Below are 25,486 nucleotides of genomic sequence, written 5' to 3'. Positions count from 1 at the left end.
ATACTAGTCGAAATGTCAGCGGTCAAAAAGAGTATATTGTCAGTTATTTGTGGCCTCGCTCCTGCTTACAGTATGGTGTGCGTCTTCACGCAAACGTTGGATCTCATTTAGCTGTTATCCCTTTTAGACACAAATCTTTGTCACTTTCACTTGATTTCTACACTTGCCACAAACAAGTTGCTTGCAGCTGCAACAGGTGTTGTGGGTTCTGTTCTGAGTGCATCTGCCCACCTGAGAGTTTCTCCTCCCCGGAAGCTGTGCGCAATGGCTCGCGTGGAATCTTGGCTGCTGCCTTGGCCCTCATATGTCTCTCACGTAGCCCTTGTGCCAGTCTCATGATGAAGTCTCTCCTGTTCATTGTGTTGTTCATGCACTGCTTGAACACGTGCGCATTGATAGCGGCCAATTCAAGCATGTTGTACTGTAGAGCAGTTTGAGCAACAGGCGAGCGGCGAGTTCCTCCTTTCACGAGTACAGCTGTGCCATTTGATCCGAAACGTTATACGGCACTCGTTCACCTGCCGCCCATATAGATCCTTTCCCAGATATGTAAAGCTGTTCCGCATGAATAAGAATAATAATCATCAGAGATGTCATGGTCCCTTTCTTCCCCGCCATCTGAGTTGTTTTCATTCAGATCTTGTCCCAACGTTGACACAGCATGTGCATCCATTCGTCTTAGTCTTGCAATTGTAAATTACGCACGCTCTCACTGTGTAGCCTACTCCAAGTAATAAGACTGCTTCGATTCAATGGACTGATATACAGTGCATTCGTAAAGTACTTAGACCCCTTCCCCTTTTCCACATTTTGTTATGTTACAGCCTTATTCTAAAATGGAGTAAATACAACAACAACAAAAATCATCTTCAATCTACACACAATATCCTATAATGACAAAGCGAAAAACAAGTTTTTAGAATGTTGTGCAGATGGATATACAAGAAAAGAAAATTAATACCTTATTTACATAAGTATACAGACCCTTTGCTATGAGACTCGAAATTGAGCTCAGGTGCATCCTGTTTCCATTGATCATCCTTCAGTGTTTTCTACAACTTGATTGGAGTCCACCTGTGGTAAATTCAATTGGTTGGACATGATTTGGAAAGGCACACACCTGTCTATATAAGGTCCCACAGTTGACAGTGCATGAAAACCAAGCTATGAGGTTGAAGGAATTGTCCTTTGCGCTCCAAGACAGTATTGTGTCGAGGCATAGATCTTGGGAAGGGTACCAATACATTTCTGCAGCATTGACCACAGTGGCCTCCATCATTCTTAAATGGAAGAAGTTTGAAACCACCACTAGAGTTGGCCGCCTGGCCAAACTAAGCAATCGGGGGCCTTGGTCAGGAAGGTGACCAAGAACCTGATGGTCATTCTGACATACAGTGCCTTGCAAAACTATTCATCCCCCTTGGCGTTTTTCCTATGATGTTGCGTTACAACATGTCATTTAAATGGATTTTTAATTTGGATTTCATGTATGGACATACACAAAATAGTGGAAGTGAAATTTAAAAAATAACTTTAAAAGAATTCTGAAAAATTGAAAAGTGGTGCATGCATATGTATTCACCCTCTTTGCTATGAAGCCCCTAAATAAGATCTGTGCGACCAATTACCTTCAAACTTCACATAATTAGTTACATAAAGTCCACCTGTGTGAAATCTAAGTGTCACATGATCTCAGTATATATACACCTGTTCTGAAAGGCCCCAGTGTCTGCAACACCACTAAGCAAGGGCCAACCAAGGAACAGGCACCATGAAGACGACGGAGATCTCCAAACAGGTCAGGGACAACATTTTGGAGAAGTACAGATCAGGGTTGGGCTAAAAAAAATATCTGAAACTTTGAACATCCCACGGAGCACCATTAAATCCATTATTAAAACGTTGAAAGAATATGGCACCACAACAAACCTAACAAGAGAGGGCCGCCCACCAAAACTCACAGACCAGGCAAGGAGGGCATTAATTAGAGAGGCAACAAAGAGACCAAATATAACCCTGAAGGAGCTGCAAAGCTCCATAGCGGAGATTGGAGTGTCTGTCCTCCATAGGAACACTTTAAGCCACACACTCCACAGAGCTGGGTTTTACGGAAGAGTGGCCAGAAAAAAGCCATTGCTTAAAGAAAATAACAGGCAAACAGATTTGGTGTTCGCCAAAAGGCATGTGGGAGACTCCCCAAACATATGGAAGAAGGTACTCTGGTCAGATGAAACTAAAATTCACCTTTTTGGCCATCAAGGAAAACGCTATGTCTGGCGCAAACCGAACACCTCTCATCACCCCGAGAACACCATCCATAGTGGCAGCATCATGCTGTGGGGAGGTTTTTCATTGGTAGGGACTGGGAAACTGGTCAGAATTGAAGGAATGATGGATGGCATTAAATACAAGGAAAATCTTGAGGGAAACCTGTTTGTCTTCCAGAGATTTGAGCCTGGGATGAAGGTTCACCTTCCAGCTGGACAATGACCCTAAGCATACTGCTAAAGCAACACTCGAGTGGTTTAAGAGGAAACATTTAAATGTCTTGGAATGGCCTCGTCAAAGCCCAGACCTCAATCCAATTGAGAATATTTGGTATGACTTAAAGATTACTGTACACCAGTGGAACCTATCCAACTTGAAGGAGCTGGAGCAGTTGTGCCGTGAAGAATGAGGAAAAAATCCCAGTGGCTAGATGTGCCAAGCTTATAGAGACATACCCCAAGAGACTTGCAGTTGTAATTGCTGCAAAAAGTGGCTCTACAAAGTATTGACTTTGGGGGCGTGAATAGTAATGCATGCTCTTGTTTTTTTTGTCTTATTTCTTGTTTGTTTCACCTCGAAAATGTTTTTGCATCTTCAAAGTGGTAGTAGGCATGTTGTGTAACTCAAATGATACAACCCCCCCCAAAAAAAATATTTTAATTCCAGGTTGTAAGGCAACAAAATAGGAAAAATGCCAAGGGGGGTGAATATTTTCATAAGCCACTGTAGCTCCAGAGTTCCTCTGTGGAGATGGAAGAACCTTCCAGAAGGACAACCATCTCTGCTGCACTCCACCAATCAGGCCTTTATGGTAGAGTGGCCAGACGGAAGCCACTCCTCAGTAAAAGAAGTTTGTGGTATGAAGACTCTAACACAGTGTGTTACATATACTTATTTAGGAAAAGTCAAGGGCGAGGGAGACATGACTTTAAAAATGGGCATTAACATTTAAATTAGTTTGGATTTATTATGATGCTCTCTGCCTGTCTAGTGTTTATTTACACAATCACTAAGAAATCCTTTCATATGTTGTTTAGGAAGGTCATACAAAACATGATACAACACCATTTATTTCAAAAGAACACAATAGCATGTTTTGAGTTGTATTTATCTGTGCTTAGGCTATGGCTGCGGCATGCCAATGAAATCAACTTGTTAATTTAGTAGACATCACATTCCCTACCCTACCACAGTCAACACTTATTTTAGAGTAAGAATGTAATGGAATATAACAGAATAAAATAGAAGGAATATTTTTTCCCAAATGGTTATTGCTGATTGTTACCAGTAGCCTGCTCTCATGAGGAATGGTTATTCTAGGAAGAAGTTATATTTTGAAACCGAGACCATCTGCACAATATGTAGAGATTTTTTGGGGACCAAATAGGTCAATTAGAAACGTAGGCATCTGGTCTTTCTAATTGGGTACGGCAATTAAAACATCTGGCCTGCATCATGGACCTCTGTAGGATAATATGGAAGAAGTGCTGTTTGGTAAGCTTCCTTACCTTCTTTGTCAATGTCACGGTCGTCCTCCTCTTCATCTGAAGAGGAGAGGCGAGATGGATCGGAGGACCAAAATGCAGCGTGGTATGTGTTCATCATTCATTTTAATACAGAAAACACTGAACACTGAAACCCTATACAAAAATAATAAACAAAATAACAACCGTGAAGCTAATGCAAACTGCGCTGAAACAAGCAATCAACATAGACAATCACCCACCAACAAACAGTGCAACCCAGGCTACCTAAGTATGATTCTCAATCAGAGACAACTAATGACACCTGCCTCTGATTGAGAACCATACTAGGCCGAAACATAGAAATACCCAAATCATAGAAAAACAAACATAGACTGCCCACCCAACTCACGCCCTGACCATACTAAATAAATACAAAACAAAGGAAATAAAGGTCAGAACGTGACAGTACCCTCCCCAAAGGTGCGTAATCCGGCCGCAAAACCTTAACCTATAGGGGAGGGTCTGGGTGGGCGTCTGTCTGCGTTGGCGGCTCTGGCGCGGGACGCGTGTGTAAACTTACTCGATGTTTAGATGCTTTTTACAGTGAAGATCAATTTTATAAATTGCCTGGCTGAGCTGATGAGACAGTGAATGGAATAGTAAATAGGCATTCCGCTGTCATAGTCGATTGTAACTTGTGGAATAAACAACAGCTAGAAACCTATTTTAACACAGAAATAGCTGTGATCCTTAACGTGTGTGTTTTTAGTGCGTTAAGGTGTCCCTGCTTGTAATCTCGCATCAAGTTTCACACAGAATTGTGACCCCTCACATTGGTTCTTATAGGTTCTTTCACCCAACAAGTCTCTTGAATGTGACGTGAAAATAAAATGTAAACGCTTCTGAGTACAAGTACTAATTCCAGTGGTGACTGAGTTTGTTGTTGGTTCAGGATGGGCTGCTAGAACAGATGTATGATCTCATCCTGGAGTACTTCCAGTCTCAGGCCTTCTCTATTGGTTTCCCAGAGCTGGCCCTGCCCAGCATCATCCAGGTAATATCACCATCATACCTCGTCTCACCTCCCCACAGGATGGACACTTGTCTTTTTTATTTTACACCTTTGCTAAATGGTCAGCAGCTAGCCTATCTACAGCATACTCAAGGCTGCAACAAACATGACTTGGTTGTACTATATATGGCGAGGAGGCCAGTTAGAAACAGTGGGAGAAAGAGGAAGAGAGATTAAGATTTTAGTGTGGTTGCGTTGAGCTTTAATGTCTCCACCAGCGGCCCTGGCGACCGACCACTGAGCCCACTTCCTGTCAGAGACAGCAAGTTGTGGGTGGGAGGCGAGCTCCTTTCTATGAGCTCAGCCAACCGACCAACGAAGGCAGAATCTGCCCTTGCCAAAGCAAACAGTCACTGAAGTCCTCCTCTTCCTTTGCCCTCTTCCAGAATGGATTACTGAGTTCTTCTTGTACTCTAGTTTTTACTGTTGCTGCACACACACACACACACACACACACACACTGGGCACGGAGTAGCAACGACACAGTCCAGGGGGAAAAGACAAGCACCAGACTAGATGATTATTTTCCTTTTTTTTCTCTTCCTTTTTTTCTTCCTCCCTCCCTCTTTCTTCTTCCTCCCTTCCTGTCCTCCACCGCTCCACAGCTGAAAGCCTTCCTGAAGGAATGCAAAGTGGCCAATTACTGCAGGCAGATCCGCCAGCTGCTGGAGAAGGTACAGGAGAACAGCGGCCACATCACAGCCCGGAGACAGAGGGCCGCCTTTGGAGTGGCCGACGCAACCGCCGTGGTGAGCTTGGCTGTGTGTAAGTGTGTGTGCCCTTCCCGCCAGCCCGTGAGCAAGTGAGCCTGTCGGTGCCAGGTCGTCTGGGCTGCTGTTCCAGTGCCCTCATTTCACCTCTTGAGCACACACACTTTCCCCTCAGTCCCTCTGTCTGCTACCCCTAGTGTATAGAAATGCACCTATATGAGATTCCAGCTTGAATTGGGGGGGTTATCAGTAGTGATGTGCTGAAAAAATGTAGGCACTTACGTATCGCAATATTATACTGAACAAAAATAATAATAAGATGCAACAATTTCAACTTTTTTACTGAGTTACAGTTCATATAAGGAAATCCGTCAATTGAAATGAATTCATTAGGCCCTAACCTATGGATTTCACATGACTGGGCAGGGGAGCAGCCATGCGTGTGCCAGGGAGGGCATAGGCCCACCCACTTTGGTGCCAGGTCAAGACAATCAGAATGAGTTTTTCCGCACAAAAGGGCTTTATTACAGACAAAGGAGAAATGCTCACTAACAGGAATGTAAACAAATTTGTGCACAAATTATGAGAGAAATAAGCTTTTTGTACATATAGAACATTTTGTGACTCTTTTATCTCAGGTCATGAAACATGGGACTAACTGACTTTACATGTTGCGTTTATATACTTTAAAAATATTTTTGTTCAGTATACAGTACCGGTCAAAAGTTTGGACACACCTACTCATTTAAGCGTTTTTCTTTATTTTTAACATATTTTTTTACATTGTAGAATAATAGTGAAGACAGCACAACTATGAAATAACACATGGAATAATGTAGTAACCAAAAAAGGGTTAAACAAATCAACATATATTTTAGATTCTTCAAAGTAGCAACCCTTTACCTTGATGACAGCTTTCAACACTTGGCATTCTCTCAACCAGCCTCATGAGGAATGCTTTCCAACAGTCTTGAAGGAGTTCCCACATATGCTGAGCACCTGTTGGCTGCTTTTCCTTCACTCTGAGGTCCAGCTCATCCCAAACCATCTCAATTGGGTTGAGGTCGTTTGATTGTGGAGGCCAGGTCTTCTGATGCAGCACTCCACCACTCTCCTTCTTAGTCAAATAGCCCTTACACAGCCTGGAGGTGTGTTTTGGGTCATTTTCCTGTTGATAAACAAATTATAGTCCCACTAAGTGCAAACCAGATGGGATGGTTCAGCTATGCTGGTTAAGTGTACCTTGAATTCTAAATAAATCACTGACAGTGTCACCAGCAAAAGCACCATCACACCTTTTCTTCCATGCTTCATGGTGGAAACCACACATGCGGAGATCATCTGTTCACCTACTCTGCGTCTCACAAAGACACAGGGGTTGGAACCAAAAATCTCAAATCTGGACTCAACAGACCAAAGGACAGATTTCCCCCGGTCTAATGTCCAATGCACGTGTTTCTTGGCCCAAGCAAGTCTCTTCTTATTATTGGTGTAGTTTAGTAGTGGTTGATTTGCAGCAATTCAACCATGAAGGCCTGATTCATGGAGTCTCCTCTGAACACTTGATGTTGAGATGTGTCTGTTACTTGAACTCTGTGAAGCATTTATTTGGGCTGCAATCTGAGGTGCAAAGGAACTTATCCTCTGCAGCAGAGGTAACTCTGGGTCTTCCTTTCCTGTGGCGTTCCTCATGAGAGCCAGTTTCATCATAGCGCTTGATGGTTTTTGCAACTGCACTTGAAGAAACATTCAAAGTTCTTGAAATTTTCTGCATTGACTGACCTCTTAAAGTAGTGATGGACGGTAGTTTTCTCTGCTTATTTGAGCTGTTCTTGCCATAATATGGACATGGTCTTTTACCAAACACGGCTATCTTTTGTATACCACCCTACCTTGTCACAACACAACTTGGCTTGGCTCAATTGGCTCAAACACATTAAGAAGGAAAGAAATTACGCAAATGAACTTTGGACCATTCACACCTGTTAATTGAAATGCATTCCAGGTGACTACCTCATGAAGCTGGTTGAGAGAATGCCAAGCGTGTGCAAAGCCTTCATCAAGGCAAAGGGTGGCTACTTTGAAGAATATAAAATATATTTTGTTTTGTTTAACACTTTTATGGTTACATGATTCCATATGTGTTATTTCATAGTTTAATGTCTTCACTATTATTCTACAATGTATAAAATAGTACAAAATAAAGAAAATGTTGAATGAGTAGGTGTGTCCAAATGTTTGACCTGTACTGTATATCCATACTTTGTGGCAAGTTAGCTTTAGCTTGCGCTAGTCAACTGTGCCTCTGCCAAGATTCCTGTATTTTCATCCTATAGCTTGTTCTGCATCTTCTTTTTAAATAGTGAGCCAACATGTTTTCAGCACATTTATTTCCATGACTGATCAAAACTCGTTTCCTCATGTTCTCTCGTCTCTCTACAGCAGTATGTGTGCAATATCAAATAGCAATAAAATGGCACTACCGAATCGCAATACATATAGAATTGTGAGAATCGCAATACATATCATATCGGTACCTAAGTATCGTGACATTGTATCGTTGAGCTCCCTGGCAATTCCCAGCCCTAGTTATCAGACATTTTCAGCAGCCAAGGCTGATGCTTCTTCAATCGTGTGATGGGTCATCAATGGTTGATTCTTTAGTCATGTTTGTTTCATTCCAATTAGATAACTAATTGTTTCTGAGAATAGCTTTGAAGCTTTAAATCACCCCCCTCCAAGAGTCCAATTGTGCCAAAAGGTCATAAAAGTCAGCATGTACGCACACACAGATGTCAGTTGGGTATCACTCAAAACCACTGCCCAGATGAGTCCCACCCCCAGTACAACCCCTTCCCAAAAACTCATGCCCACCAGTCTAGGAGAGCTCACGTTGGAAGTGCCTGTGAAGGTCTCCTCCTGCTGAGACCATTTAACCATCATGCTCCGCCTCCCCTGACCGCTCCTTTGGCTGTGTTCGTTACACACAGACAGTGAGGAGATAAGAGGCTGCGCACGCACGCATGCACGCACAGGCACACAGAGAGAGAGAGCGGCCACCTCAGTGAAACCTGAGTAGGAAGCGGAGGAAGGGAGAGGAATTCTGGAGGAGACATCCCTATGTAAACACTGGCGCTGGTTGAAGGACGGCTCTCTGGTCATTAGATGTTCTTAATAGGTTTGAACCAGCCACCCCCCTACCCTTCCTCACCTTAATGAGTGAAGGTTTGCGTGTGTTTGTGCTTGCGTGTGCAGAAATGCCATTTCCTGTGTGTTCTCCTCTCTCTCATTGTATGCACTCTCCACCTGCCCCACCAAACACACACACTCCCAAGGCTGCATTGCTTTGCTCCTTCCAGTCCTGACTGAGTGCCTCGCCCCGGACTCGTGATAAATATTTAAGATTGTTTAGGAGTGAAATTAGAGGGGATGTCTCCTTGTAATATAGCCTTGGAGAAATGTGTGTGTCTGTGTGCATGCGCGCCGGTAGAGACCAAGAGACAGACAGACAGCGTGGCACCGGGGGACAGCGCCTATTGCCACGGCTCCCAGCCCAGAGGAGCCGGTCTCCATGGCATCCGTCCCCGTGCTGCACTGCAGCCAGGTAGAGGCCCTTCTCTGGCTTTTGCGGAAAGGCCATTGCTTCTGGTCCCAAACACAAAAACACCCCCCCACACATCACCCAGACTGAGAGTTAGCCTAACTAATGATTACCCCTACCCTCTCTCTACTGTATAATAGAAATACAATATTCAGAACCACACGGAGTGAGCACTAGTTGTTGGATATGCCGATGAGTTGTAATTGAAGCATTGAGTGTGTACATTCAAGCATTTTAGTATTATCTTTCACTCTATCTGTTAATTTAGAATATTTATTAAACATGCTACTGAAAACGGTGTTTCATTGTCCTCAGATCACATTTGAATGTGTCTGAACTGAAGCATAAATATATTTTTTCTTCGTAGGCTTATGCTTTTTTGTATATATTTTGAGACATAGGGTTTTTGCCCAATATCCCAAGTAGGTGAACTAGGTGTGAGAGAACTGTAGAAACCAAAATATTTCCCGTAATCCGATAGCATTGTTTTGTCTGGGTTTGAAGTGTTTTCAAAAGCCCTTGCTCTTTTTCTGTTCACTTCCTCTCCTCTTTGCACCGGTGACCAGCCTAGTAACCGCCACTGCAAATTGTCATAAATAGGTTTATCTAACTGACGAAGGAAGCCGCGGTCTATGCAGTCTATTGGATTTGGAGGTCAGATAATCCTATTGGGCCTGATCAATACCATCCGCAAAGACCTTTAGGGGAAGGGCGTAGATCCTCCAAGTCTCCTCTTTCAGCCTTTCCGCTTTCTTTCTTTCATCTTTCTCTCTCTCGCTCTGTCTCTTTCCCTTTATCTCTCTTAGGCTCTGTCTTTTCTTTCTCTCCCTCACTGTCTCTCTCTTGTGATCTGTCTTTGTCTTTATCTCTGCTTTTTACTCTCTCTCTGTTGGGGCGGTATTGGGCGATGGCTTACTGAGCTCGCTGAGCTCGCAAATAATGTTTGAAATCTAGATTGCAGTGAAAACACACCAGAATACCTACACGTTTTGATTGAGCCAGATATAAGGAAAAAGATGAGCACCCTTGCACTGCCAAGACAATAATACCTCAAAACAGGCACAAACGCAGAGTGGCTATGTAACAAGTGTGTTTGATGCTGTCGTGTGTGTGTGTGTGTGCAGGCAAAGTGGGAGAAGCTGACTGCGGAGGAGGGCACTCCCCTTACCAGGTACTACAGCCAGTAGAAGAGGCTGAGGGAGAAGGAGATCCAGCTGGAGATGTCTTGGAAGGAGAGGGTAACTATCAGACGCACAACACCAATCAACAAAGTAACCACTTTAGGGCCAAACACAGTATTTTCAGGACATTCATTCAAATGAATTAATGACCTGATCCTATTTAATGAACTATACATATAACTTGGAAAGTTTGGGTAGACAATGCATTGTTGTTAATGAGAGATTGGGACAAAAGTTTCATGCACACATCTTAGAGATGATTTGTTTTTGATGATTTTCTTTCAGCGTGGTCAGTTCTACAATTTCCAAGTTTTAGGAAACAAACTGAAGTGTAGGCCAATTAATTTACTTTAAAAAACAGTCAAAGTAGTCAATGTGGCCCCAGGCTTGTTATACATGGTCCCAAATCACCTGTATGACAAAAAGCTTTCCATAACACAACATTTTGAAATGGAACTGCATATTGACGATTCCTCTCTTGATTAAGATGGAAGACTTGGAGCTTCCTGAGATCAAACGCAGGAAAATTCAGCAGAGAAGGCGGTGGACAAGAAGGAGTTCAAGGATCTCTTTGAGTCTTACAGCGACTCGGACGACGATGGAGGACTCAAAGTCGGAGATAACTAACTCCATTCACATACACAGCAGGGTCCTGTTTGGAGCCGACCAAAAATAGGCTTCAAATATAAACTTTTTACATTGTGACATTAGTGACACATGAGAATGGCCATCTGTTCAGATCAGCATGATACTCCCTTTTTCCATCATTTTGATTGATTATCGGTTATCTGTGAAATTATCGTCCGATACTAATATAGCCGTAAAAGGCCAATATCGTCCGCAAATATCAGTGAACTGATATAGTGGTCGGGCTCTAGTCCTGTTTATTAGTCATCTAATTAGAAGGAAAACGGACCGAAGCAAGGTCCAAAGCGAGGTCTTCAGTAAGGTCATTCTCCTGCCAATGTTTGTCTATGGAGATTGCATTGCCATGTGCTCGATTTTATACACCTGTCAGCAACCAGTGTGGCTGAAATAGCTGAATCCACAAATTTGAATGTGTGTCCACATACTTTTGTATCTTTGTGTTCCAATGGAGGCTCTTCATATCCTTCTTGGTGGTTCCAACAGAAAATGGTCTGTCTTATTTAAGGCAGGGCTCCAGACTATTTTCTACTGGTGGCACCAGCCCATGATTAGCTCGCACCAATTTTTTCTGCGCCTTCACGCAATAGAAAATATTTCTATCATCTTATAAAGTCATTCAAATTGCTTTATTAAAAACTGTAATAGACTGAGATGGTATTGAAGAAATATGTTGTTTCATCTTTCCACGGTGTGATTCAAAATATTTTATATGCAACCTAATCCATTGACTGTTGTGCATTTTGGGTAGACAACTACGCTATTGTTATATTTTACTGTTAAAATAGGGCTCCAGAATTTTCCGTTTTTTTCCCCTTCTCCAAATAGAGATGAATTTGCCTGCATCTTTGTGCTCCAATATCATAGGCACATTTTATTTGGGGCTAATTCACCACCTGACATTATAGCTAGATTGCTAACTCTTAATATATTACCCACTGCTAGTAGCCATGTATTAATCTAACAGTTTAAAAAAATATATATATTTCACCTTTATTTAACCACGTAGGCCAGTTGAGAACAAATTCTCAACTGTAAATGTAATTGTAGCTTGCCGCCCAATGAGGCCTATGCACTCGCAATGGCCAATGTGCATTCCGCACACTCAGTATCTCAAAGCCATACCAAATATCTTGTTTGTAAAATATTGAGGTAAAAAATGTTAAGTTGAGAAATAAAGTATTCTGACAAAGCTGAGAACATCCTCTCCAACTGTCGCAACAGGATATTTGTGTTTCCCCCCTAATAGGTTTTTAAAATGTTATACAATCAGAACACACTTTTTCTCCCTAAGCATTTTGTTTCCCCAGGAAAGGACAGAGAGATTGGCTCGCTCGTCACAGAAGCAGGCCCCAGCGAAAAGGTTCCTCATTAGAGGAATCATAAGGATAGTGTTTGACCAAATCATGGTTTTAGCCTCCTAAAAAAATATGATGTTTTGAGTGAGGTGAACAAACGTGCAGCTCGCACCGATGCGACCTAATATATATTTTCTACTCTCACATACAAGTCAAAGGGTCGCAAAATGCAACTAAGTGGTTGCAGTCTGACGTCCTGCAGTCAAGACATACATTGCCTGATACTTCTCGAGATCTGCCGACACTCAACTACATTTGCTGTTGGGGCTGGCCAGTAAATGCCCTGGTAGACTCTCTTGTCGGATGCTCATGCTTACACTATGCCTGTCTTGGCCACTAGGAGGCTGTATTGAGTTACATAGAGGCCATCTACAGACTGTTGGCCAGCAGCACAGAAGCACAGTCTTAACACACCCACACATGCATACAAGAACACGCACACACCGTGTAGTAGACTATTCAGCCCTGCCTCTATGGCAAGGATACAGCTCCCTTTCCGGGATGAGCATTTGGCCTCGCTCTTTTTGGAATATGACGTTACTTCCCTAATCCTGAGTCAGTAAAGCTGCATTAAAGTCGGTGTTAGTGAATCCTGCTCCCATTTCAGACTGGATCATTCTGAAGAAATGGACCAGGGGCCATAGTGTTGCCAAGCTGCCCTCTCAGCAAGACCTGAGAAACCTCTGTCCATGTTGTTGATGTCCCTACTTCTCTCTTTCTTTCTCTCTTTATCCTTAAATAAGAATTTGATCTTAACTGACTTGCCTAGTTAAATAAAGGTTACATTTCTCTCTTCCCACTTTCTCTCTTTCCACTTTCTCTCACCTATATTTTTCTCTTTATCCTTCTATTTTTCTCTCTCTATTCTTCTGTATTTCTCTCTTTCCTCCATCTCCGTCTATCCATCTCCCTTTCCATCTTCCTATATTTATCTCCCTCCCCCTTTCTCTCTCCTTCAATATTTCTCTCTCAGCTGTCACTCCCTTCTTCCTTTAGCCTCTGTGTCTGACCCTCTGCTCTGGGTCATCCACAGGACACGGGCATGGCAGGAGCCCTCTTTTACAGCTTTACAGTTGGATACACTCGAGGGGGGGAAAGAACCATAGAGGTCGGAAGGAGAGAGGGAGAGAGTAGAGTGATGGCGCGTTAGGGGAATTTTTTGCATCTGGTCCTCATTGTAGGGAGAGTCCCCGCAAAACGGCGGGCAGCTGCCGGCGAAATGCCGGCCCTCCCCTTCCTCACCCGACGGCCCGCCCGCCCCCTCCGTCCCCTTCCCTCTCACAGGAAGCGCAGCCTTGGATCCCGGTGGGGGTTCCTAATTCAAACCAGTCCACTGGAACTGCCAGAGGTGGCCACTCCCCACTACATTCCCCTCTGCTCTCCTCCAGCTCCCAGGGCTTAACTGGCTGCCCCTGAATGTCCTCCATATGCACACAAGCATTCACAGACACACACACAAACATGCACAGACACACAAACATGCACAGACACACACACAAACATGCACAGACACACACACAAACATGCATAGACACACACACAAGCATGCACAGACACACACACAAACATGCACAGACACACACACAAACATGCAGACACACACACAAACATGCACAGACACACACACAAACATGCACAGACACACACACAAACATGCACGCATGTTTGAGAGAATGTGAGGGGGAGAGTGTGAGGGGGAGAAGGCTGGTTTCTGTAAATGTTGGGGAATAAGTCATAGGTTGTATGGGGTCAGACAGGCATGTAGATCCGGCTGTCCCTCCCAACCCCAGTGAGGGTGTGTTTCAAGTTTGAAAGTTTATTCGCCATGTGCACAGGATACAACAGGTGTAAAACAGTACAGTAAAATTCTTATCCTGAGAGCTCTTTCCCAACAATACAGTGATAATAATAGTAATGTAGACAATAATGATAGAAAATAGAATAAAAAGCATACTAGAATTGTGATTTAAGTTGAAGAAACACGCACTATACAGGTCCATGCCAGTAACGTATTCATTGTGCAGGGTACTGGAGTGGTTGATGTGGGTTTATTCATAAAAAGTTACTGGTAGTAGGATATACATGTAAACAGGGCTGAAAAGTGACTGGTTGTAGAAATATATACTAATGGTAATATGCAGTATACATATAAACATGCACAAAAGTGACCAGTAGCATGATAAAGCAGTTTGTGTATGTAAGTAGGAAAAAGAGGGAGGGAAGATGGGAAGAGATTGGGTGTTTTTTCTGAAAATTATACCACATTTTGAGAGCTCCTGGGCAGAGGAAGCGGCCACATTGGTGTTGCCATGTGTTACCGGCCAATTAGGCCCTTCTCTGGGGCTGGGGAGTCTAGGTAATAAGGGGAGAAGAGGATCATGGGAAGAAATGGTTGAGCAAGGAAGTGAAAAAGGTTCTTAAAGGAAGTGTCCACACCTCTCTTCCTCTCTCTCCCCCGGCCACCAGCATCTCCTCAAACTCCACTTCAAAGTCCAGGGACCAGTCTGCAGTAGCCTCTGCTACACACACACATTTTAAATACTTTAGTTGAATCCACCAATCAAATTGACAAAAACAAGGATCCAAACATTTCAAAGGTCCCTGTATGCATGGCACTCAAGGGTACAGAAAGCACCTCCTTCTCCAAACAGCTAAGCTGCCCACGACAGCTGAAACACAGCAGTACCTAGCCAATTGCTTTAGCCCTCGTTTTTGTCAGGTCCGCAATCTGGAGGCCACGCCCTGCAAGCCTGTGAATGTGGCCGAGACTGCCAAATATCAGCACCGCCAGCTTGCACCTCCACCCGGGGCTGTCCAAGCATGCCACGCGGGGCTGGTTTACGCAGCCTCTCTGCAAAGGCCTGCTCCATGTATCCACCCACTTCCGCAGTTAGCACCTCCCCCACAGCAACACTTTCTGGCGTATTTGGCACACAGGAAAACACATCAACATCAAACCAGCTTCCCCTTACACAAGAATGTTTCTGCATATGTGCCGTTGGTGAGACTACTTGTCTCACCTTCCTGGCTATCAGGTCGACAAGGCGGTCATTTCTAGCAATGTACAAATCCTTGTATGAACACCAGCCATTCACAACACGGGCAAAGGACTCCATTACATTTGACTCATGTAGAATACAAATTGGGTCATGGTTTGCAGGGTACCAGAGTGCTAGATTATATTTTGTTGGTAGAACTTGCAGCCTCACCTTAACAGTAAAGGTGAGAATGTCCTCACCAATGGCAGCATTCTGGTACATGGAACGGGAGATAGAGTGGTCAGCACAGTCCAGAGCAGCGTGTTTCCTCTGCAGCCTCAGGCCAGTCCAGTGCTACAGTAGCTGGATCCGTCTGATACAAAGGAGTGTTGTCCTGAATGTAAGATGAGATGTTCCATCATGGGTGATAGAAACCTCCACAACAACAACACACACACTCACACTCATTAAAGCATAACATACACACACATATTAAAGTACAACATACATATTTAAGCACAGCAAAACTAGCCTTCAGACAAACTCACTCACACAGACAGGACACAGGTGGCCATTTTACAGAGGAATTTGTAGCTGTCTGAAGTGATGCCTGCCTGCTATCTCTAGGCTATTTTCTCTATTTAGGCTGCGAGGGAGTATAAAATGTGTGAAATTAGCTGTGGTAAACTGTAATGAGTATTTTGTGCCATGACTTTAATGTATACTCAGCTCCATCCCCATGTAGGTTATAGGGACTTCAAAGGTGGTTAGGTTCTACCTACCTACCTGCATGAACATACCTCGGCGCTCATATTCATAAAACGTATCAGAATAAGAGAGCTGATCTAGGATCAGATCCCCCATGTTCATTTAAATTTATTCATTATAATCCACAATGAAAACTGATTCGAAATCCGCACTCCTATTCCGAGACACTATGAATAGCACCTGGTATGGCAACTGCTCGGCCTCCGACTGCAAGGCACTACAAGGGGGTAGTGCATACGCCCCAGTACATCACTGGGGCCAAGTTTCTTGCCATCCATGACCTCTATACCAGGTGGTATCAGAGGAAGGTCCTAAAAATTGCCAAAGAGTCATAGTGTTCTCTTTGCTACCGCACTGCAAACGGTACAGGAGCGCCAAGTCTATGTCCAAGAGGCTTCTTAACAGCTTCTACCACCAAGCCATAAGACTCCTGAACAGCTAAGCAAATGGCTACCCGGACAATTTTACCCCATTTTACGCTGCTGCTACTCTCTGTTTATTATCTATGCATAGTCACTTTAACTCTACCTACATGTATATATTACCTCAATTACCTCAACTAACCGGTGCCCTCGCACATTGACTCTGTACCGGTACCCCCTGTATATATCCTTGTTACTGTATTTTATTGTTGCTCTTTAATTACTAGTTTTTTTCCTTTATATTTATTTGTTTACTTCAATTTATTTAGTAAATACTTAACACTTATTTTTTTCTTAACTGCGTTGTTGGTTAAAGACTAAGCAATTCACTGTAAGTTCTACCCCTGTTGTATATTCTGCACATGTGACAAATAACATTTGATTTGAATACAGGCCCTGAAGTGTTCAAAGTGTACATTATAAGTGTATAACATTAAACCTATCTTTAAAGTTTTGTATCTGACTCTCATCCGTAAAGCCAAGTCCCAGCTAATGAGTATTACATTTTCACTGTTTCTTAAAATCCTATCTCTCCTTCCTCTTGCCAGACAAAAAGGAGGGCTCTGACGACGACGATGACCTTCTTCAAGAGCTGTCTGACCTGAGCAATGACGAGGGGCGGAGGAAGACCAAGATGGCGCCTCTCTTACAGTATTGGAAAAATATGCACTTTTCACACTACTGAGGGGTGCAAGGCCAAGTTATACTTTGCTGGCCTGGTTATGTATTCACTGTAGTTACTGGAACCGTACTAGAAAGGACAAGCTGAAAAGACAAGCTGAAAAGACAAGCTGAAAAGAAACTAGCAGCGTACCAGCACAGAATGTTTTGGGTCGGCACACTAGTGTGAAAAGGGTATTGCAAGACATACAGGCCCGGTCCAGAAATGACCCCTAGCCACCTACCACTTTTGATTTGGCAGATCTGTAGGGAATATGATGGGTGTATGCAAAATGGTGATGGCTCCACCTAGCCTTCAAATTGAGCTTCCAACATATTGTTTACTTCTATCTTGTCTTTTATTAGGAAACCTGCCATTTTCTCCACTGAAATCAAACCCATTGTGGTCACAAATACCCACCATCACGTGTCTGCATTTTAAATCCATTGCTGCCTGATATTAGCACTCATTATTTACTTGGGAAGTATTGTAGAGTGATTGTTTTCTACACATAGTCCAGTAGTCCAGACATTTTTCACTCTCACTTAAAGGGACAATCAGGGATTGGTACATCCTTTTTTTTGGACTTTGGCTTTGTTGTTTGAATCCCTGATTGCCCCTTCAAATGAATCCCTCCTTCATGAGCTTCCTTCCTCAATAGATGGTGATAATGGTGAGGATGACAATGTAAACTGGGTTAAAGCCTCCAAGGCGCCAATGCAGCTGTCCAGCGTGGCTCTGAAAGAGTTGGCCGAGGGAAATGAGGACTTGGTGGAAGACAGAGAGAGAGAGACGGGGGTGGAGAGGAGTAGAGCGTTGGCTAGTACATTTAGTCATTACTGCCTTCCTGTTGGACACTTATCTACATTAATTTTATTTGACTTATTTTGGGGTGGCCTAATGGTTTAGAGCGTTGGACTAGTAACGGGAAGGTTGCAAGTTCACATCCCCGAGCTGACAAGGTACAAATCTGTCGTTCTGCCCCTGAACAGGCAGTTAACCCACTGTTCCTAGGCCGTCATTGAAAATAAGAATTTGTTCTTAACTGACTTGCCTAGTTAAATAATGGTAAAATAATATTTTGTTTTAGTTTGCTCCTTCAATGTGTACAGCACAAACATGTTCTTAAAGTTATTGTACATTACAAACAAATATTAAATACTTCTGAGACTACTTTGTTGGTTTCTGTGTGAAGTACCCTACTGATGCAAATGCTTTCTCATTTCAGTGAACAGGATTATGTAGTGTGGTGGGTTGTAGCCAATAATTGCGTACATGAGCACCTGTGTTTCCCTGTTTGAACTTTGGTTTCCTGAGCGTTTACCAGGATGGAATTTAGCAACGGACATTTGTTAGAAGAAAGGTATTGACTACACTGTGCTACGCTATTCTATGGTGGGTTGGACCAGGCTGTGCTGGGTAAGGGGACAGAGGGAGGCTTCAACCCGCCAGGCGTGCCAGTCTTCTCTGCCTGCCGGGCGTGCCAGTCTTCTCTGCCCAGGCGGTGAAGCAGAAACAGACTGGCCTGTTTCCCTGCCAACCAAACCCCCCGCACACTCCCTCCTCCACTCATTCCCTCTTTCCCCTCTCTCTAGGCACTTGTGTAGGTCTGAATGGACTGGATAGGTATAAGCAATATGGCCGACATTCCACCTTGCCTAGCAGCAAGACATAACTGATGCTGTGAACTTCCTTGACTAAAGCTCTCCTCTTTATGCAGTGTTTGCAGTGTTATCTTTGTGTGCATTCAGTACTTGTACATGATGGCAACCAGTTAAGTAGAGCTGAAGACCAAGCCAATGAAAGCCCAGGAGTGGCCCATAGGGGATAGATGTGTTTGACAGCTTCAGTGGAAACTCTGTTTTCTTTGAAGGCTAAAGGTAGGTGTGCACTTCTCTTTGTGTGTACGTATGTATGTAGGCGGAAGGGTCAGGTTTATCCCCACAGGCAGGGAGGCCTTGGCCTGCGGCTGAACCTCACACTGACAGCTGGTGTTGACCTGAACCATGCCCCCAGGGGTCCACTCCCCTGCAAACACACACACACACACACACAACGACAGGGAAGAGCAAACACACAGGGAAAAGCAGGGGATCGGATACTATCAGAATGTCACTGCTCCAGCAATACAAAGCAAGCGCACACCATCTAGCTGTCAGAGAAAACACACTAGAAAAGGTACTGATAAGTGAGGTGTAGAAGAAAGCAGTCGATAGTTTCCGTAGGATTTATTTTACCAAGTGGCGAATAGAAAAATAGGATCAAGACAAAACAGTGATGGGAAATCTAGACCATTTTAATTCATTGCTTACACGTAGTTTAAAAAAAATCCTTAACAAATTCAAAGATTTGCATTTAGCTCTTTGTGCCTTTTCCCTGCAATCAAGGGAAAACCAAGTAAATGTTCTTTGGAATCCATTGTGAGGACTGAGTATTATACACATCTGTTCATCTAACTACAGCAAAAGTCCTATAAATATCATTTCCTAATTTATATTGCTGAAGTAGCATTTAAGATTGGGGCTTCTTTTAATGTCAAACATTTGAAGAAAAAAAACTACAAACAAAAAAGTTTGAAACAAAAGTACCACCAAAAGTTAGCAAGTCACATTTTGTTCAGTCATAAAGATTTTTCCCCATGCAACGACATTTCTTTTCTTTTTTTAAATGTGAAAGTACCATGTATGTAACCTACAGGATGTTTTCAGCTTAAGCATGATTCTGTACAATTCGGCATGTTTGTATATCCCACAGTAGTTTAACACGATTATGCAATAACATTAGCCCTATGAGCCGAAGCCACCGTTTCGTCATCATCCTGTATCAGTAACATTTGAGTGTGTCAGAGAAAGAACTCTGCCTATAGGCCGATGGCTTATTTATGGGCACAACTGTGGCATGTACCTAGAACACCTTGTATAAAGATTCCCCCTTGTTTCACCTTACAAGGAGTCTCCCTTGTCTTTTAAAGACAGTCATATGAGGTACTGGGCCCACTGGGATCTTTTATGTACCCCACCTCTCCCTAAGACTAGCCATTTTGCCCACAAAGCAACACAAAAAAAACACCAGAAACAAACATGGAATATCGTCCCTTATTTCACACATCTTTGGTTTTGGACTGTGGAATGCATAGTTGCAATAATGAAGGTTTTTTGGAGTCCCTTTCAGTGTATGCTTTCACTCCAGCCTCCAGAATTCTCAGTTCCTCTGAGCTGTTTGGGCTCCTTAGACTGGGAGTGAGAAGAAAGGAGGGGAGGAAAAGAGCGAGAGAAAAGAGAGAAGAGGCGTCTCTCTTTTAAGTGCTGGGCGCCGCCGAGTATGTTGGGGAGCAGACAGAGGGAGAGAGGGGCTTCCTTCTTCAGCCCAGGAAGAAAGAGTTTCCGGTAGCGTCTGTCTGACTCAGAAGAATGTCGTAGTTCTGGGGCTTTGCTCTTTCTTTGGCAAGCTGTCTGAGACCAGCTGTCTGCTCTCTCTCTCTCTCTCGCTTTCTTTCTCCCTCTGTCGCTTCATCAGATCTCTCCCTCCAGCCCACTGTTACGTCTTTGGATTCTGCTCGGCTACAACCACAGTGGAACTTGAAGTTGATTGGGCTGCTTTGATTAGTCCCTTTAGTTCATTTTTTATTTTGTTCACTCTTATATATATATATATATTTTTTTTACAGTTTATTCCCCAAACCAAAGGGCGGTGCATGCCCAAAGGGGGAGGAAGGGGGTCAACTCAATGTCTGTTACGGAGCTTTCTCTGTACCCATCTCCCTCCCTCCCTCCCTCCCTGTGCCTTCCTTGTGCATCCAGTTGGATCCTATGAGGGGGTCTTGGCTGCCTCGTAGCCCCCCGACACAGAGCCGTTGGCGTTCTCCTGCTTGGGGGAGGAGTGACAGGCGGGCGGGGGGCCGCTGTAGGGGGAAGAGCTGCTGCTGGCGGCGGAGAGGGGCCGCAGTGGGAGCGCCAGAGGGGTGTCGGACGGCTGGAGGTCCCTGTCCGGGGGGCGCAGGGCAGATGGCGGGAGCGCCGGCGGGAGCGCCAGCGGGAGGGCCAGCGGGAAGCTGGTCATGTAGAAGATTCTGCCAACGCGCCGTGCCACCTGAGGAGAGAGAGAGAGAATGCCACATGCCGAGGTTAAAGCTGCTCAGCTCACAGTCTACATCCCAAATGGGCCCTGGTCAAAAGTAGTGCACTATGTCGGGAATAGGGTGCAATTTGGGACAAACATCATGTCCTAGTGTTCTACTGTACCACCAGCCTGAGAGAGAGGAGAGGGTTAAGGGCTACAGTACGGTATGCCTGACAATCTGTGCACCGACAACGGGCCGCACATTTAGACGCTACACTATCTATCTGCTTTGGCTAACTACGATGCACTACTAGCTTCCATCACTCACAAACACATTCACACAATCACTTGAGGTTTACTCACACAAGAACAGTCTACTCATACAACAAAACTAGGAACTTTGAGGCTGCACACACACACTCCTAAGGTGATGGTCCTGAGTGTGTGGCCAGTCAGTGGTGTGTACCTGAGAGCGTATCTTAAGCGCCGGGCCCAGCTTCAGTCCCATGATGTTGAGCAGGTGCTCCTCCGTGAGCAGCGGGAGGGTCTCTCCGTCGATGGCCTGCTCCCGAAACACCTTCAGGAGAGACACAGCCACTTCAGCCAGGGCCGAGACAGACACACACACTCATAAACACGCACAAACTCATGCATACACGCTCACACAGAGCATACACTCACACAGAGCTTGCATACACACTCACACCATTCTCAATATTCCAACAGTGTGTGTGTGTGTGTGTGTGTGTATTACATTAAGGGGACTGTGGTGCTGTGAGAGATAACAGTGGTCTTACAGCTATAGAATCAACTAGAAACCAACTCTACTCTACTAATAGTAGAACTTCTGATTGAGGTGACAATATTAGATACTCTGATCCCAAAGCCTTACTCTGCCCTACTCTGCTCTTCCACCAGCCCGACCCTGTTCCCTCTCTCTCTCTTTCTCTCTCTCTCTCTCTCTCTCTCTCTCTCTTTCTCTCTGGTTTAAAGGGTGGATAAACCAGACCCTGCCATCCTGCTCTGGTCCTTACCTGGTTGTACTCGGCACAGCCGGCCAGGCCTCCCACGAAGCCACACACCTCCTCCACACTCCACTTTCTTATGTCCTCCACTGGGGGCGCCGCTGAGTCCTCGCCGTCCATGAACATACCTCCCATACCACCTATGAGAGGAGAGAGGGTAGAGGGATGTTGTAAATGACTAAGTCATATTCATTAGGGTACGTTAAAAAAAAAATCTGTCCATTTTCTTCTATTTGGTGCCTGATGAATACACCCAGGACAGATCTTGACCAGCAGCTAGCATACACCCATTTCTCCAGCTAGCATACACCCATTTCTCCAGCTAGCATACACCCATTTCTCCAGCTAGCATACACCCATTTCTCCAGCTAGCATACACCCATTTCTCCAGCTAGCATACACCCATTTCTCCAGCTAGCATACACCCATTTCTCCAGCTAGCATACACCAATTTCTCCAGCTAGCATACACCCATTTCTCCGTTTAATTTCTCGATCTCATTGTCCAAATCATGCAATTCTCTTTCACACACACACTTTTTCTCTCGGACTGTTGTTTTGTCCTCGCGGTTGTTGTGTAAATGGACATTATATTTAATTGCTTTTAAAAATGTTTGCATTGAATCACATTTAAAAGTGTACTTGATCCATGTTTGCTAATTCTCACTGTTGTTGTGCCTAACTACTCCCTCTCTCTTTTCTCCCCCCCACCTCTTCTTCCACATGGTTGTGGTGATAACCCTGTGTGTAGAGGGGTCAGGGGGGGTCAGTGGCAGGGCCCCTTCCAGGGGGAGGTCTCCACGCTGCAGACACAGAAAGAGTACTGCTAATGTCTTTCATATGCTTGCCAAGGTGTGTGTGTGTGTGTGTGTGTGTGTGTGTGTGTGTGTGTGTGTGTGTGTGTGTGTGTGTGTGTGTGTGTGTGTGTGTGTGTGCGTGTGTGTGTGTGCATGTGTGTGTGTGTGTGTGTGCATGTGTGTGTGTGTGTGGTGTGTGCATGCACAGTCATGCATAGGTGCGTGTTGGTTCCCACTGTGAAACTGGCTGTTTTGCCTCTGCTTTCCTAAGCAGTTTCTGTCTGTGTTTTCAAACGTTCAAATCTCTCTCTATTTAATAACAGTCATTAGACACAGACAACTCAAACCAGGTTTCTAATTAACCCAAACAGAGTTGCTCTAATATGAAGGTTTGATTCTGTGTGTATTTGCGAGTTTAAGCTAGGGTGAATTCAAATGTCCTCCGGAGATTCAATGATTCAAGACCTCTTGGTGTAACGGTTAAGCGTTGTCTTGACATCCGCTGGATTCGGATTCACGGCCAGTTCAGGACTACCCCCTACATTAGTGTCAGAAGTGGGATGGAGCCTGAGGCCATCCGAGAGGCATGTACACGTGAAGGACATGGTATAGGGAAGTGTGGGGATACACCCTCCCAAAGGACGGGGTCGTGTAGCGACCCTAACCCAACACCTAGCAAGCTTGTCAAGAGTTTCACGTGTTGGCTTGACAGTTGCTAGACCCAGGTGCAAGCACCGGTCGATGCTACCCCCCCGAATTCGCTACAATATACCTTCATGGTTGGTTTCATTAGGTTTCCATCCAGTTTGCTATATATTTCCATGCTAGTTTTCCAAAAGCTGCTTTTAAAAAATGCACATTTTCCCACCAGAGGTGATTTCTATCCAACTGACTTCTTCCAGATTAAAAAATCTGTGTGTCATAACGTAATGCACATAAAAAGATATTAGTCATGTAACTTTTAATTTACCGAAAAACAAAAACAAAAGTTTGATGTGTTTCCATTGTATTTTTATATCTGTCTATGTTTTTGGCACAAAAAAGTCTGCGATAAACAGCAAATGTTCCCACTCTGGTCTTGGCGTTTTCACTCTGGCCAACAGCTCGCAGATCTAGTTTGGAGGGTACATGATGAGGTTATGGATAAGAGCAAGCTCATTTGTCAATTGGCAGCCAAGCACCGATCATCATGTCACCACCTTACAAAGGAAGACACTCACTAGTTATTGGAAAGGTGCATCAAGCTCATCACCGTGTACTTTCACCACCCTGTGAAGTTCATCGTAACTTATTTCATCTGTAGCTTAATAAACGGAATGTTTTTCCAAGTCGCACAACATAACATTGTTTGACTGCAAGTTTACTTCCACATGATTGTTATATTATCAATATTATCAAATATATTATCAATATTTGCACATAACGTTTCCGCTGGAATTGTCATCTATTTCACCCACAAAATAATTATCCCACCTTCTATAGCGTATTTTGTTTTGTTGACATTTGGAATGTTCACTGACACATTTGCTGTTTCCAATTGGCCTGCCTGCATGTCGTGACATTTTTTATTCAACACGTACAGGGTACGTTAAAAAAAAAATGATACGGGTATGATGGCAATTTGCATATACTCCACAATGTTATGAAGAGTGATCAGATGAATTGCAATTAATTGCAAAGTCCCTCTTTGCCATGCAAATGAACTGAATCCCCCCAAAACATTTCCACTGCATTTCAGCCCTGCCACAAAAGGACCAGCTTACATCATGTCAGTGATTCATGTCAGTGATTCTCTCGTTAACAAGGTTGGACAAGGTTGGTGATCACTCTGTTATGCTGATTGAGTTCAAATAACAGATTGGAAGCTTCAAAAGGAGGGTGGTGCTTGGAAATATTGTTTTTCCTCTGTCAACCATGGTTACTTGCAAGGAAACACGTACCGTCATCATAGCTTTGCACAAAAAGGGCTTCACAGGCAAGGATATTGCTGCCAGTAAGATTGCACCTAAATCAACCATTTATCGGATCATTAAGAACTTCAAGGAGAGCAGTTTAATTGTTGTGAAGAAGGCTTCAGTGCACCCAAGAATGTCCAGCAAGCGCCAGGACCGTCTCCTAAAGTTGATTCAGCTGCGGGATCGGGGCACCACCAGTACAGAGCTTGCTCAGGAATGGCAGCAGGCAGGTGTGAGTGCATCTGCACGCACAGTGAGGCGAAGACTTTTGGAGGATAGCCTGGTGTCAAGAAGGGCAGCAAAGATGACACTTCTCTCCAGGAAAAACATCAGGGACAGACTGATATTCTGCAAAGGCACAGGGATTGGACTGCTGAGGACTGGGGTAAAGTCATTTTCTCTGATGAATCCCCATTCCGATTGTTTGGGGCATTCAGAAAAAAGCTTGTCTGGAGAAGACAAGGTGAGCGCTACCGTCAGTCCTGTGTCATGCCAACAGTAAAGCATCCTGAGACCATTCA

At 44.1% G+C, this 25,486-nt stretch overlaps 1 protein-coding gene and 1 pseudogene across 6 annotated transcripts in view; one reads left to right on the top strand and one right to left on the bottom strand.

Annotated features, from left to right (window-relative positions):
• Positions 1-18,805, top strand: part of LOC112221495 — a 49,622-nt pseudogene extending 30,817 nt beyond the window's left edge.
• Positions 18,806-19,343: 538 nt separating this feature from the next.
• Positions 19,344-25,486, bottom strand: part of LOC112233879 (sterile alpha motif domain-containing protein 11-like) — a 105,297-nt gene continuing 99,154 nt past the window's right edge. For 5 of the 6 annotated variants that reach the window (XM_042303606.1, XM_042303605.1, XM_042303609.1 and 2 more), the window contains 3 exons: positions 22,224-22,354; positions 21,656-21,766; positions 19,344-21,219 (listed from right to left, as the gene is read on the bottom strand). In XM_042303606.1, coding sequence (XP_042159540.1) covers positions 20,938-21,219; positions 21,656-21,766; positions 22,224-22,354 — 524 coding nt within the window. In that variant the 3' untranslated portion in view covers positions 19,344-20,937. The remainder of the gene's footprint in view (positions 21,220-21,655; positions 21,767-22,223; positions 22,355-25,486) is intronic. The other variant, XM_042303607.1, reaches the window with a different exon arrangement.

The sequence above is a fragment of the Oncorhynchus tshawytscha genome, linkage group LG22, assembly GCF_018296145.1.
Source record: "Oncorhynchus tshawytscha isolate Ot180627B linkage group LG22, Otsh_v2.0, whole genome shotgun sequence".
Taxonomy (NCBI): domain Eukaryota; kingdom Metazoa; phylum Chordata; class Actinopteri; order Salmoniformes; family Salmonidae; genus Oncorhynchus; species Oncorhynchus tshawytscha.
Note: the sequence above shows the minus strand (reverse complement) of the source record. Positions and strands in the feature narration are given on the sequence as shown.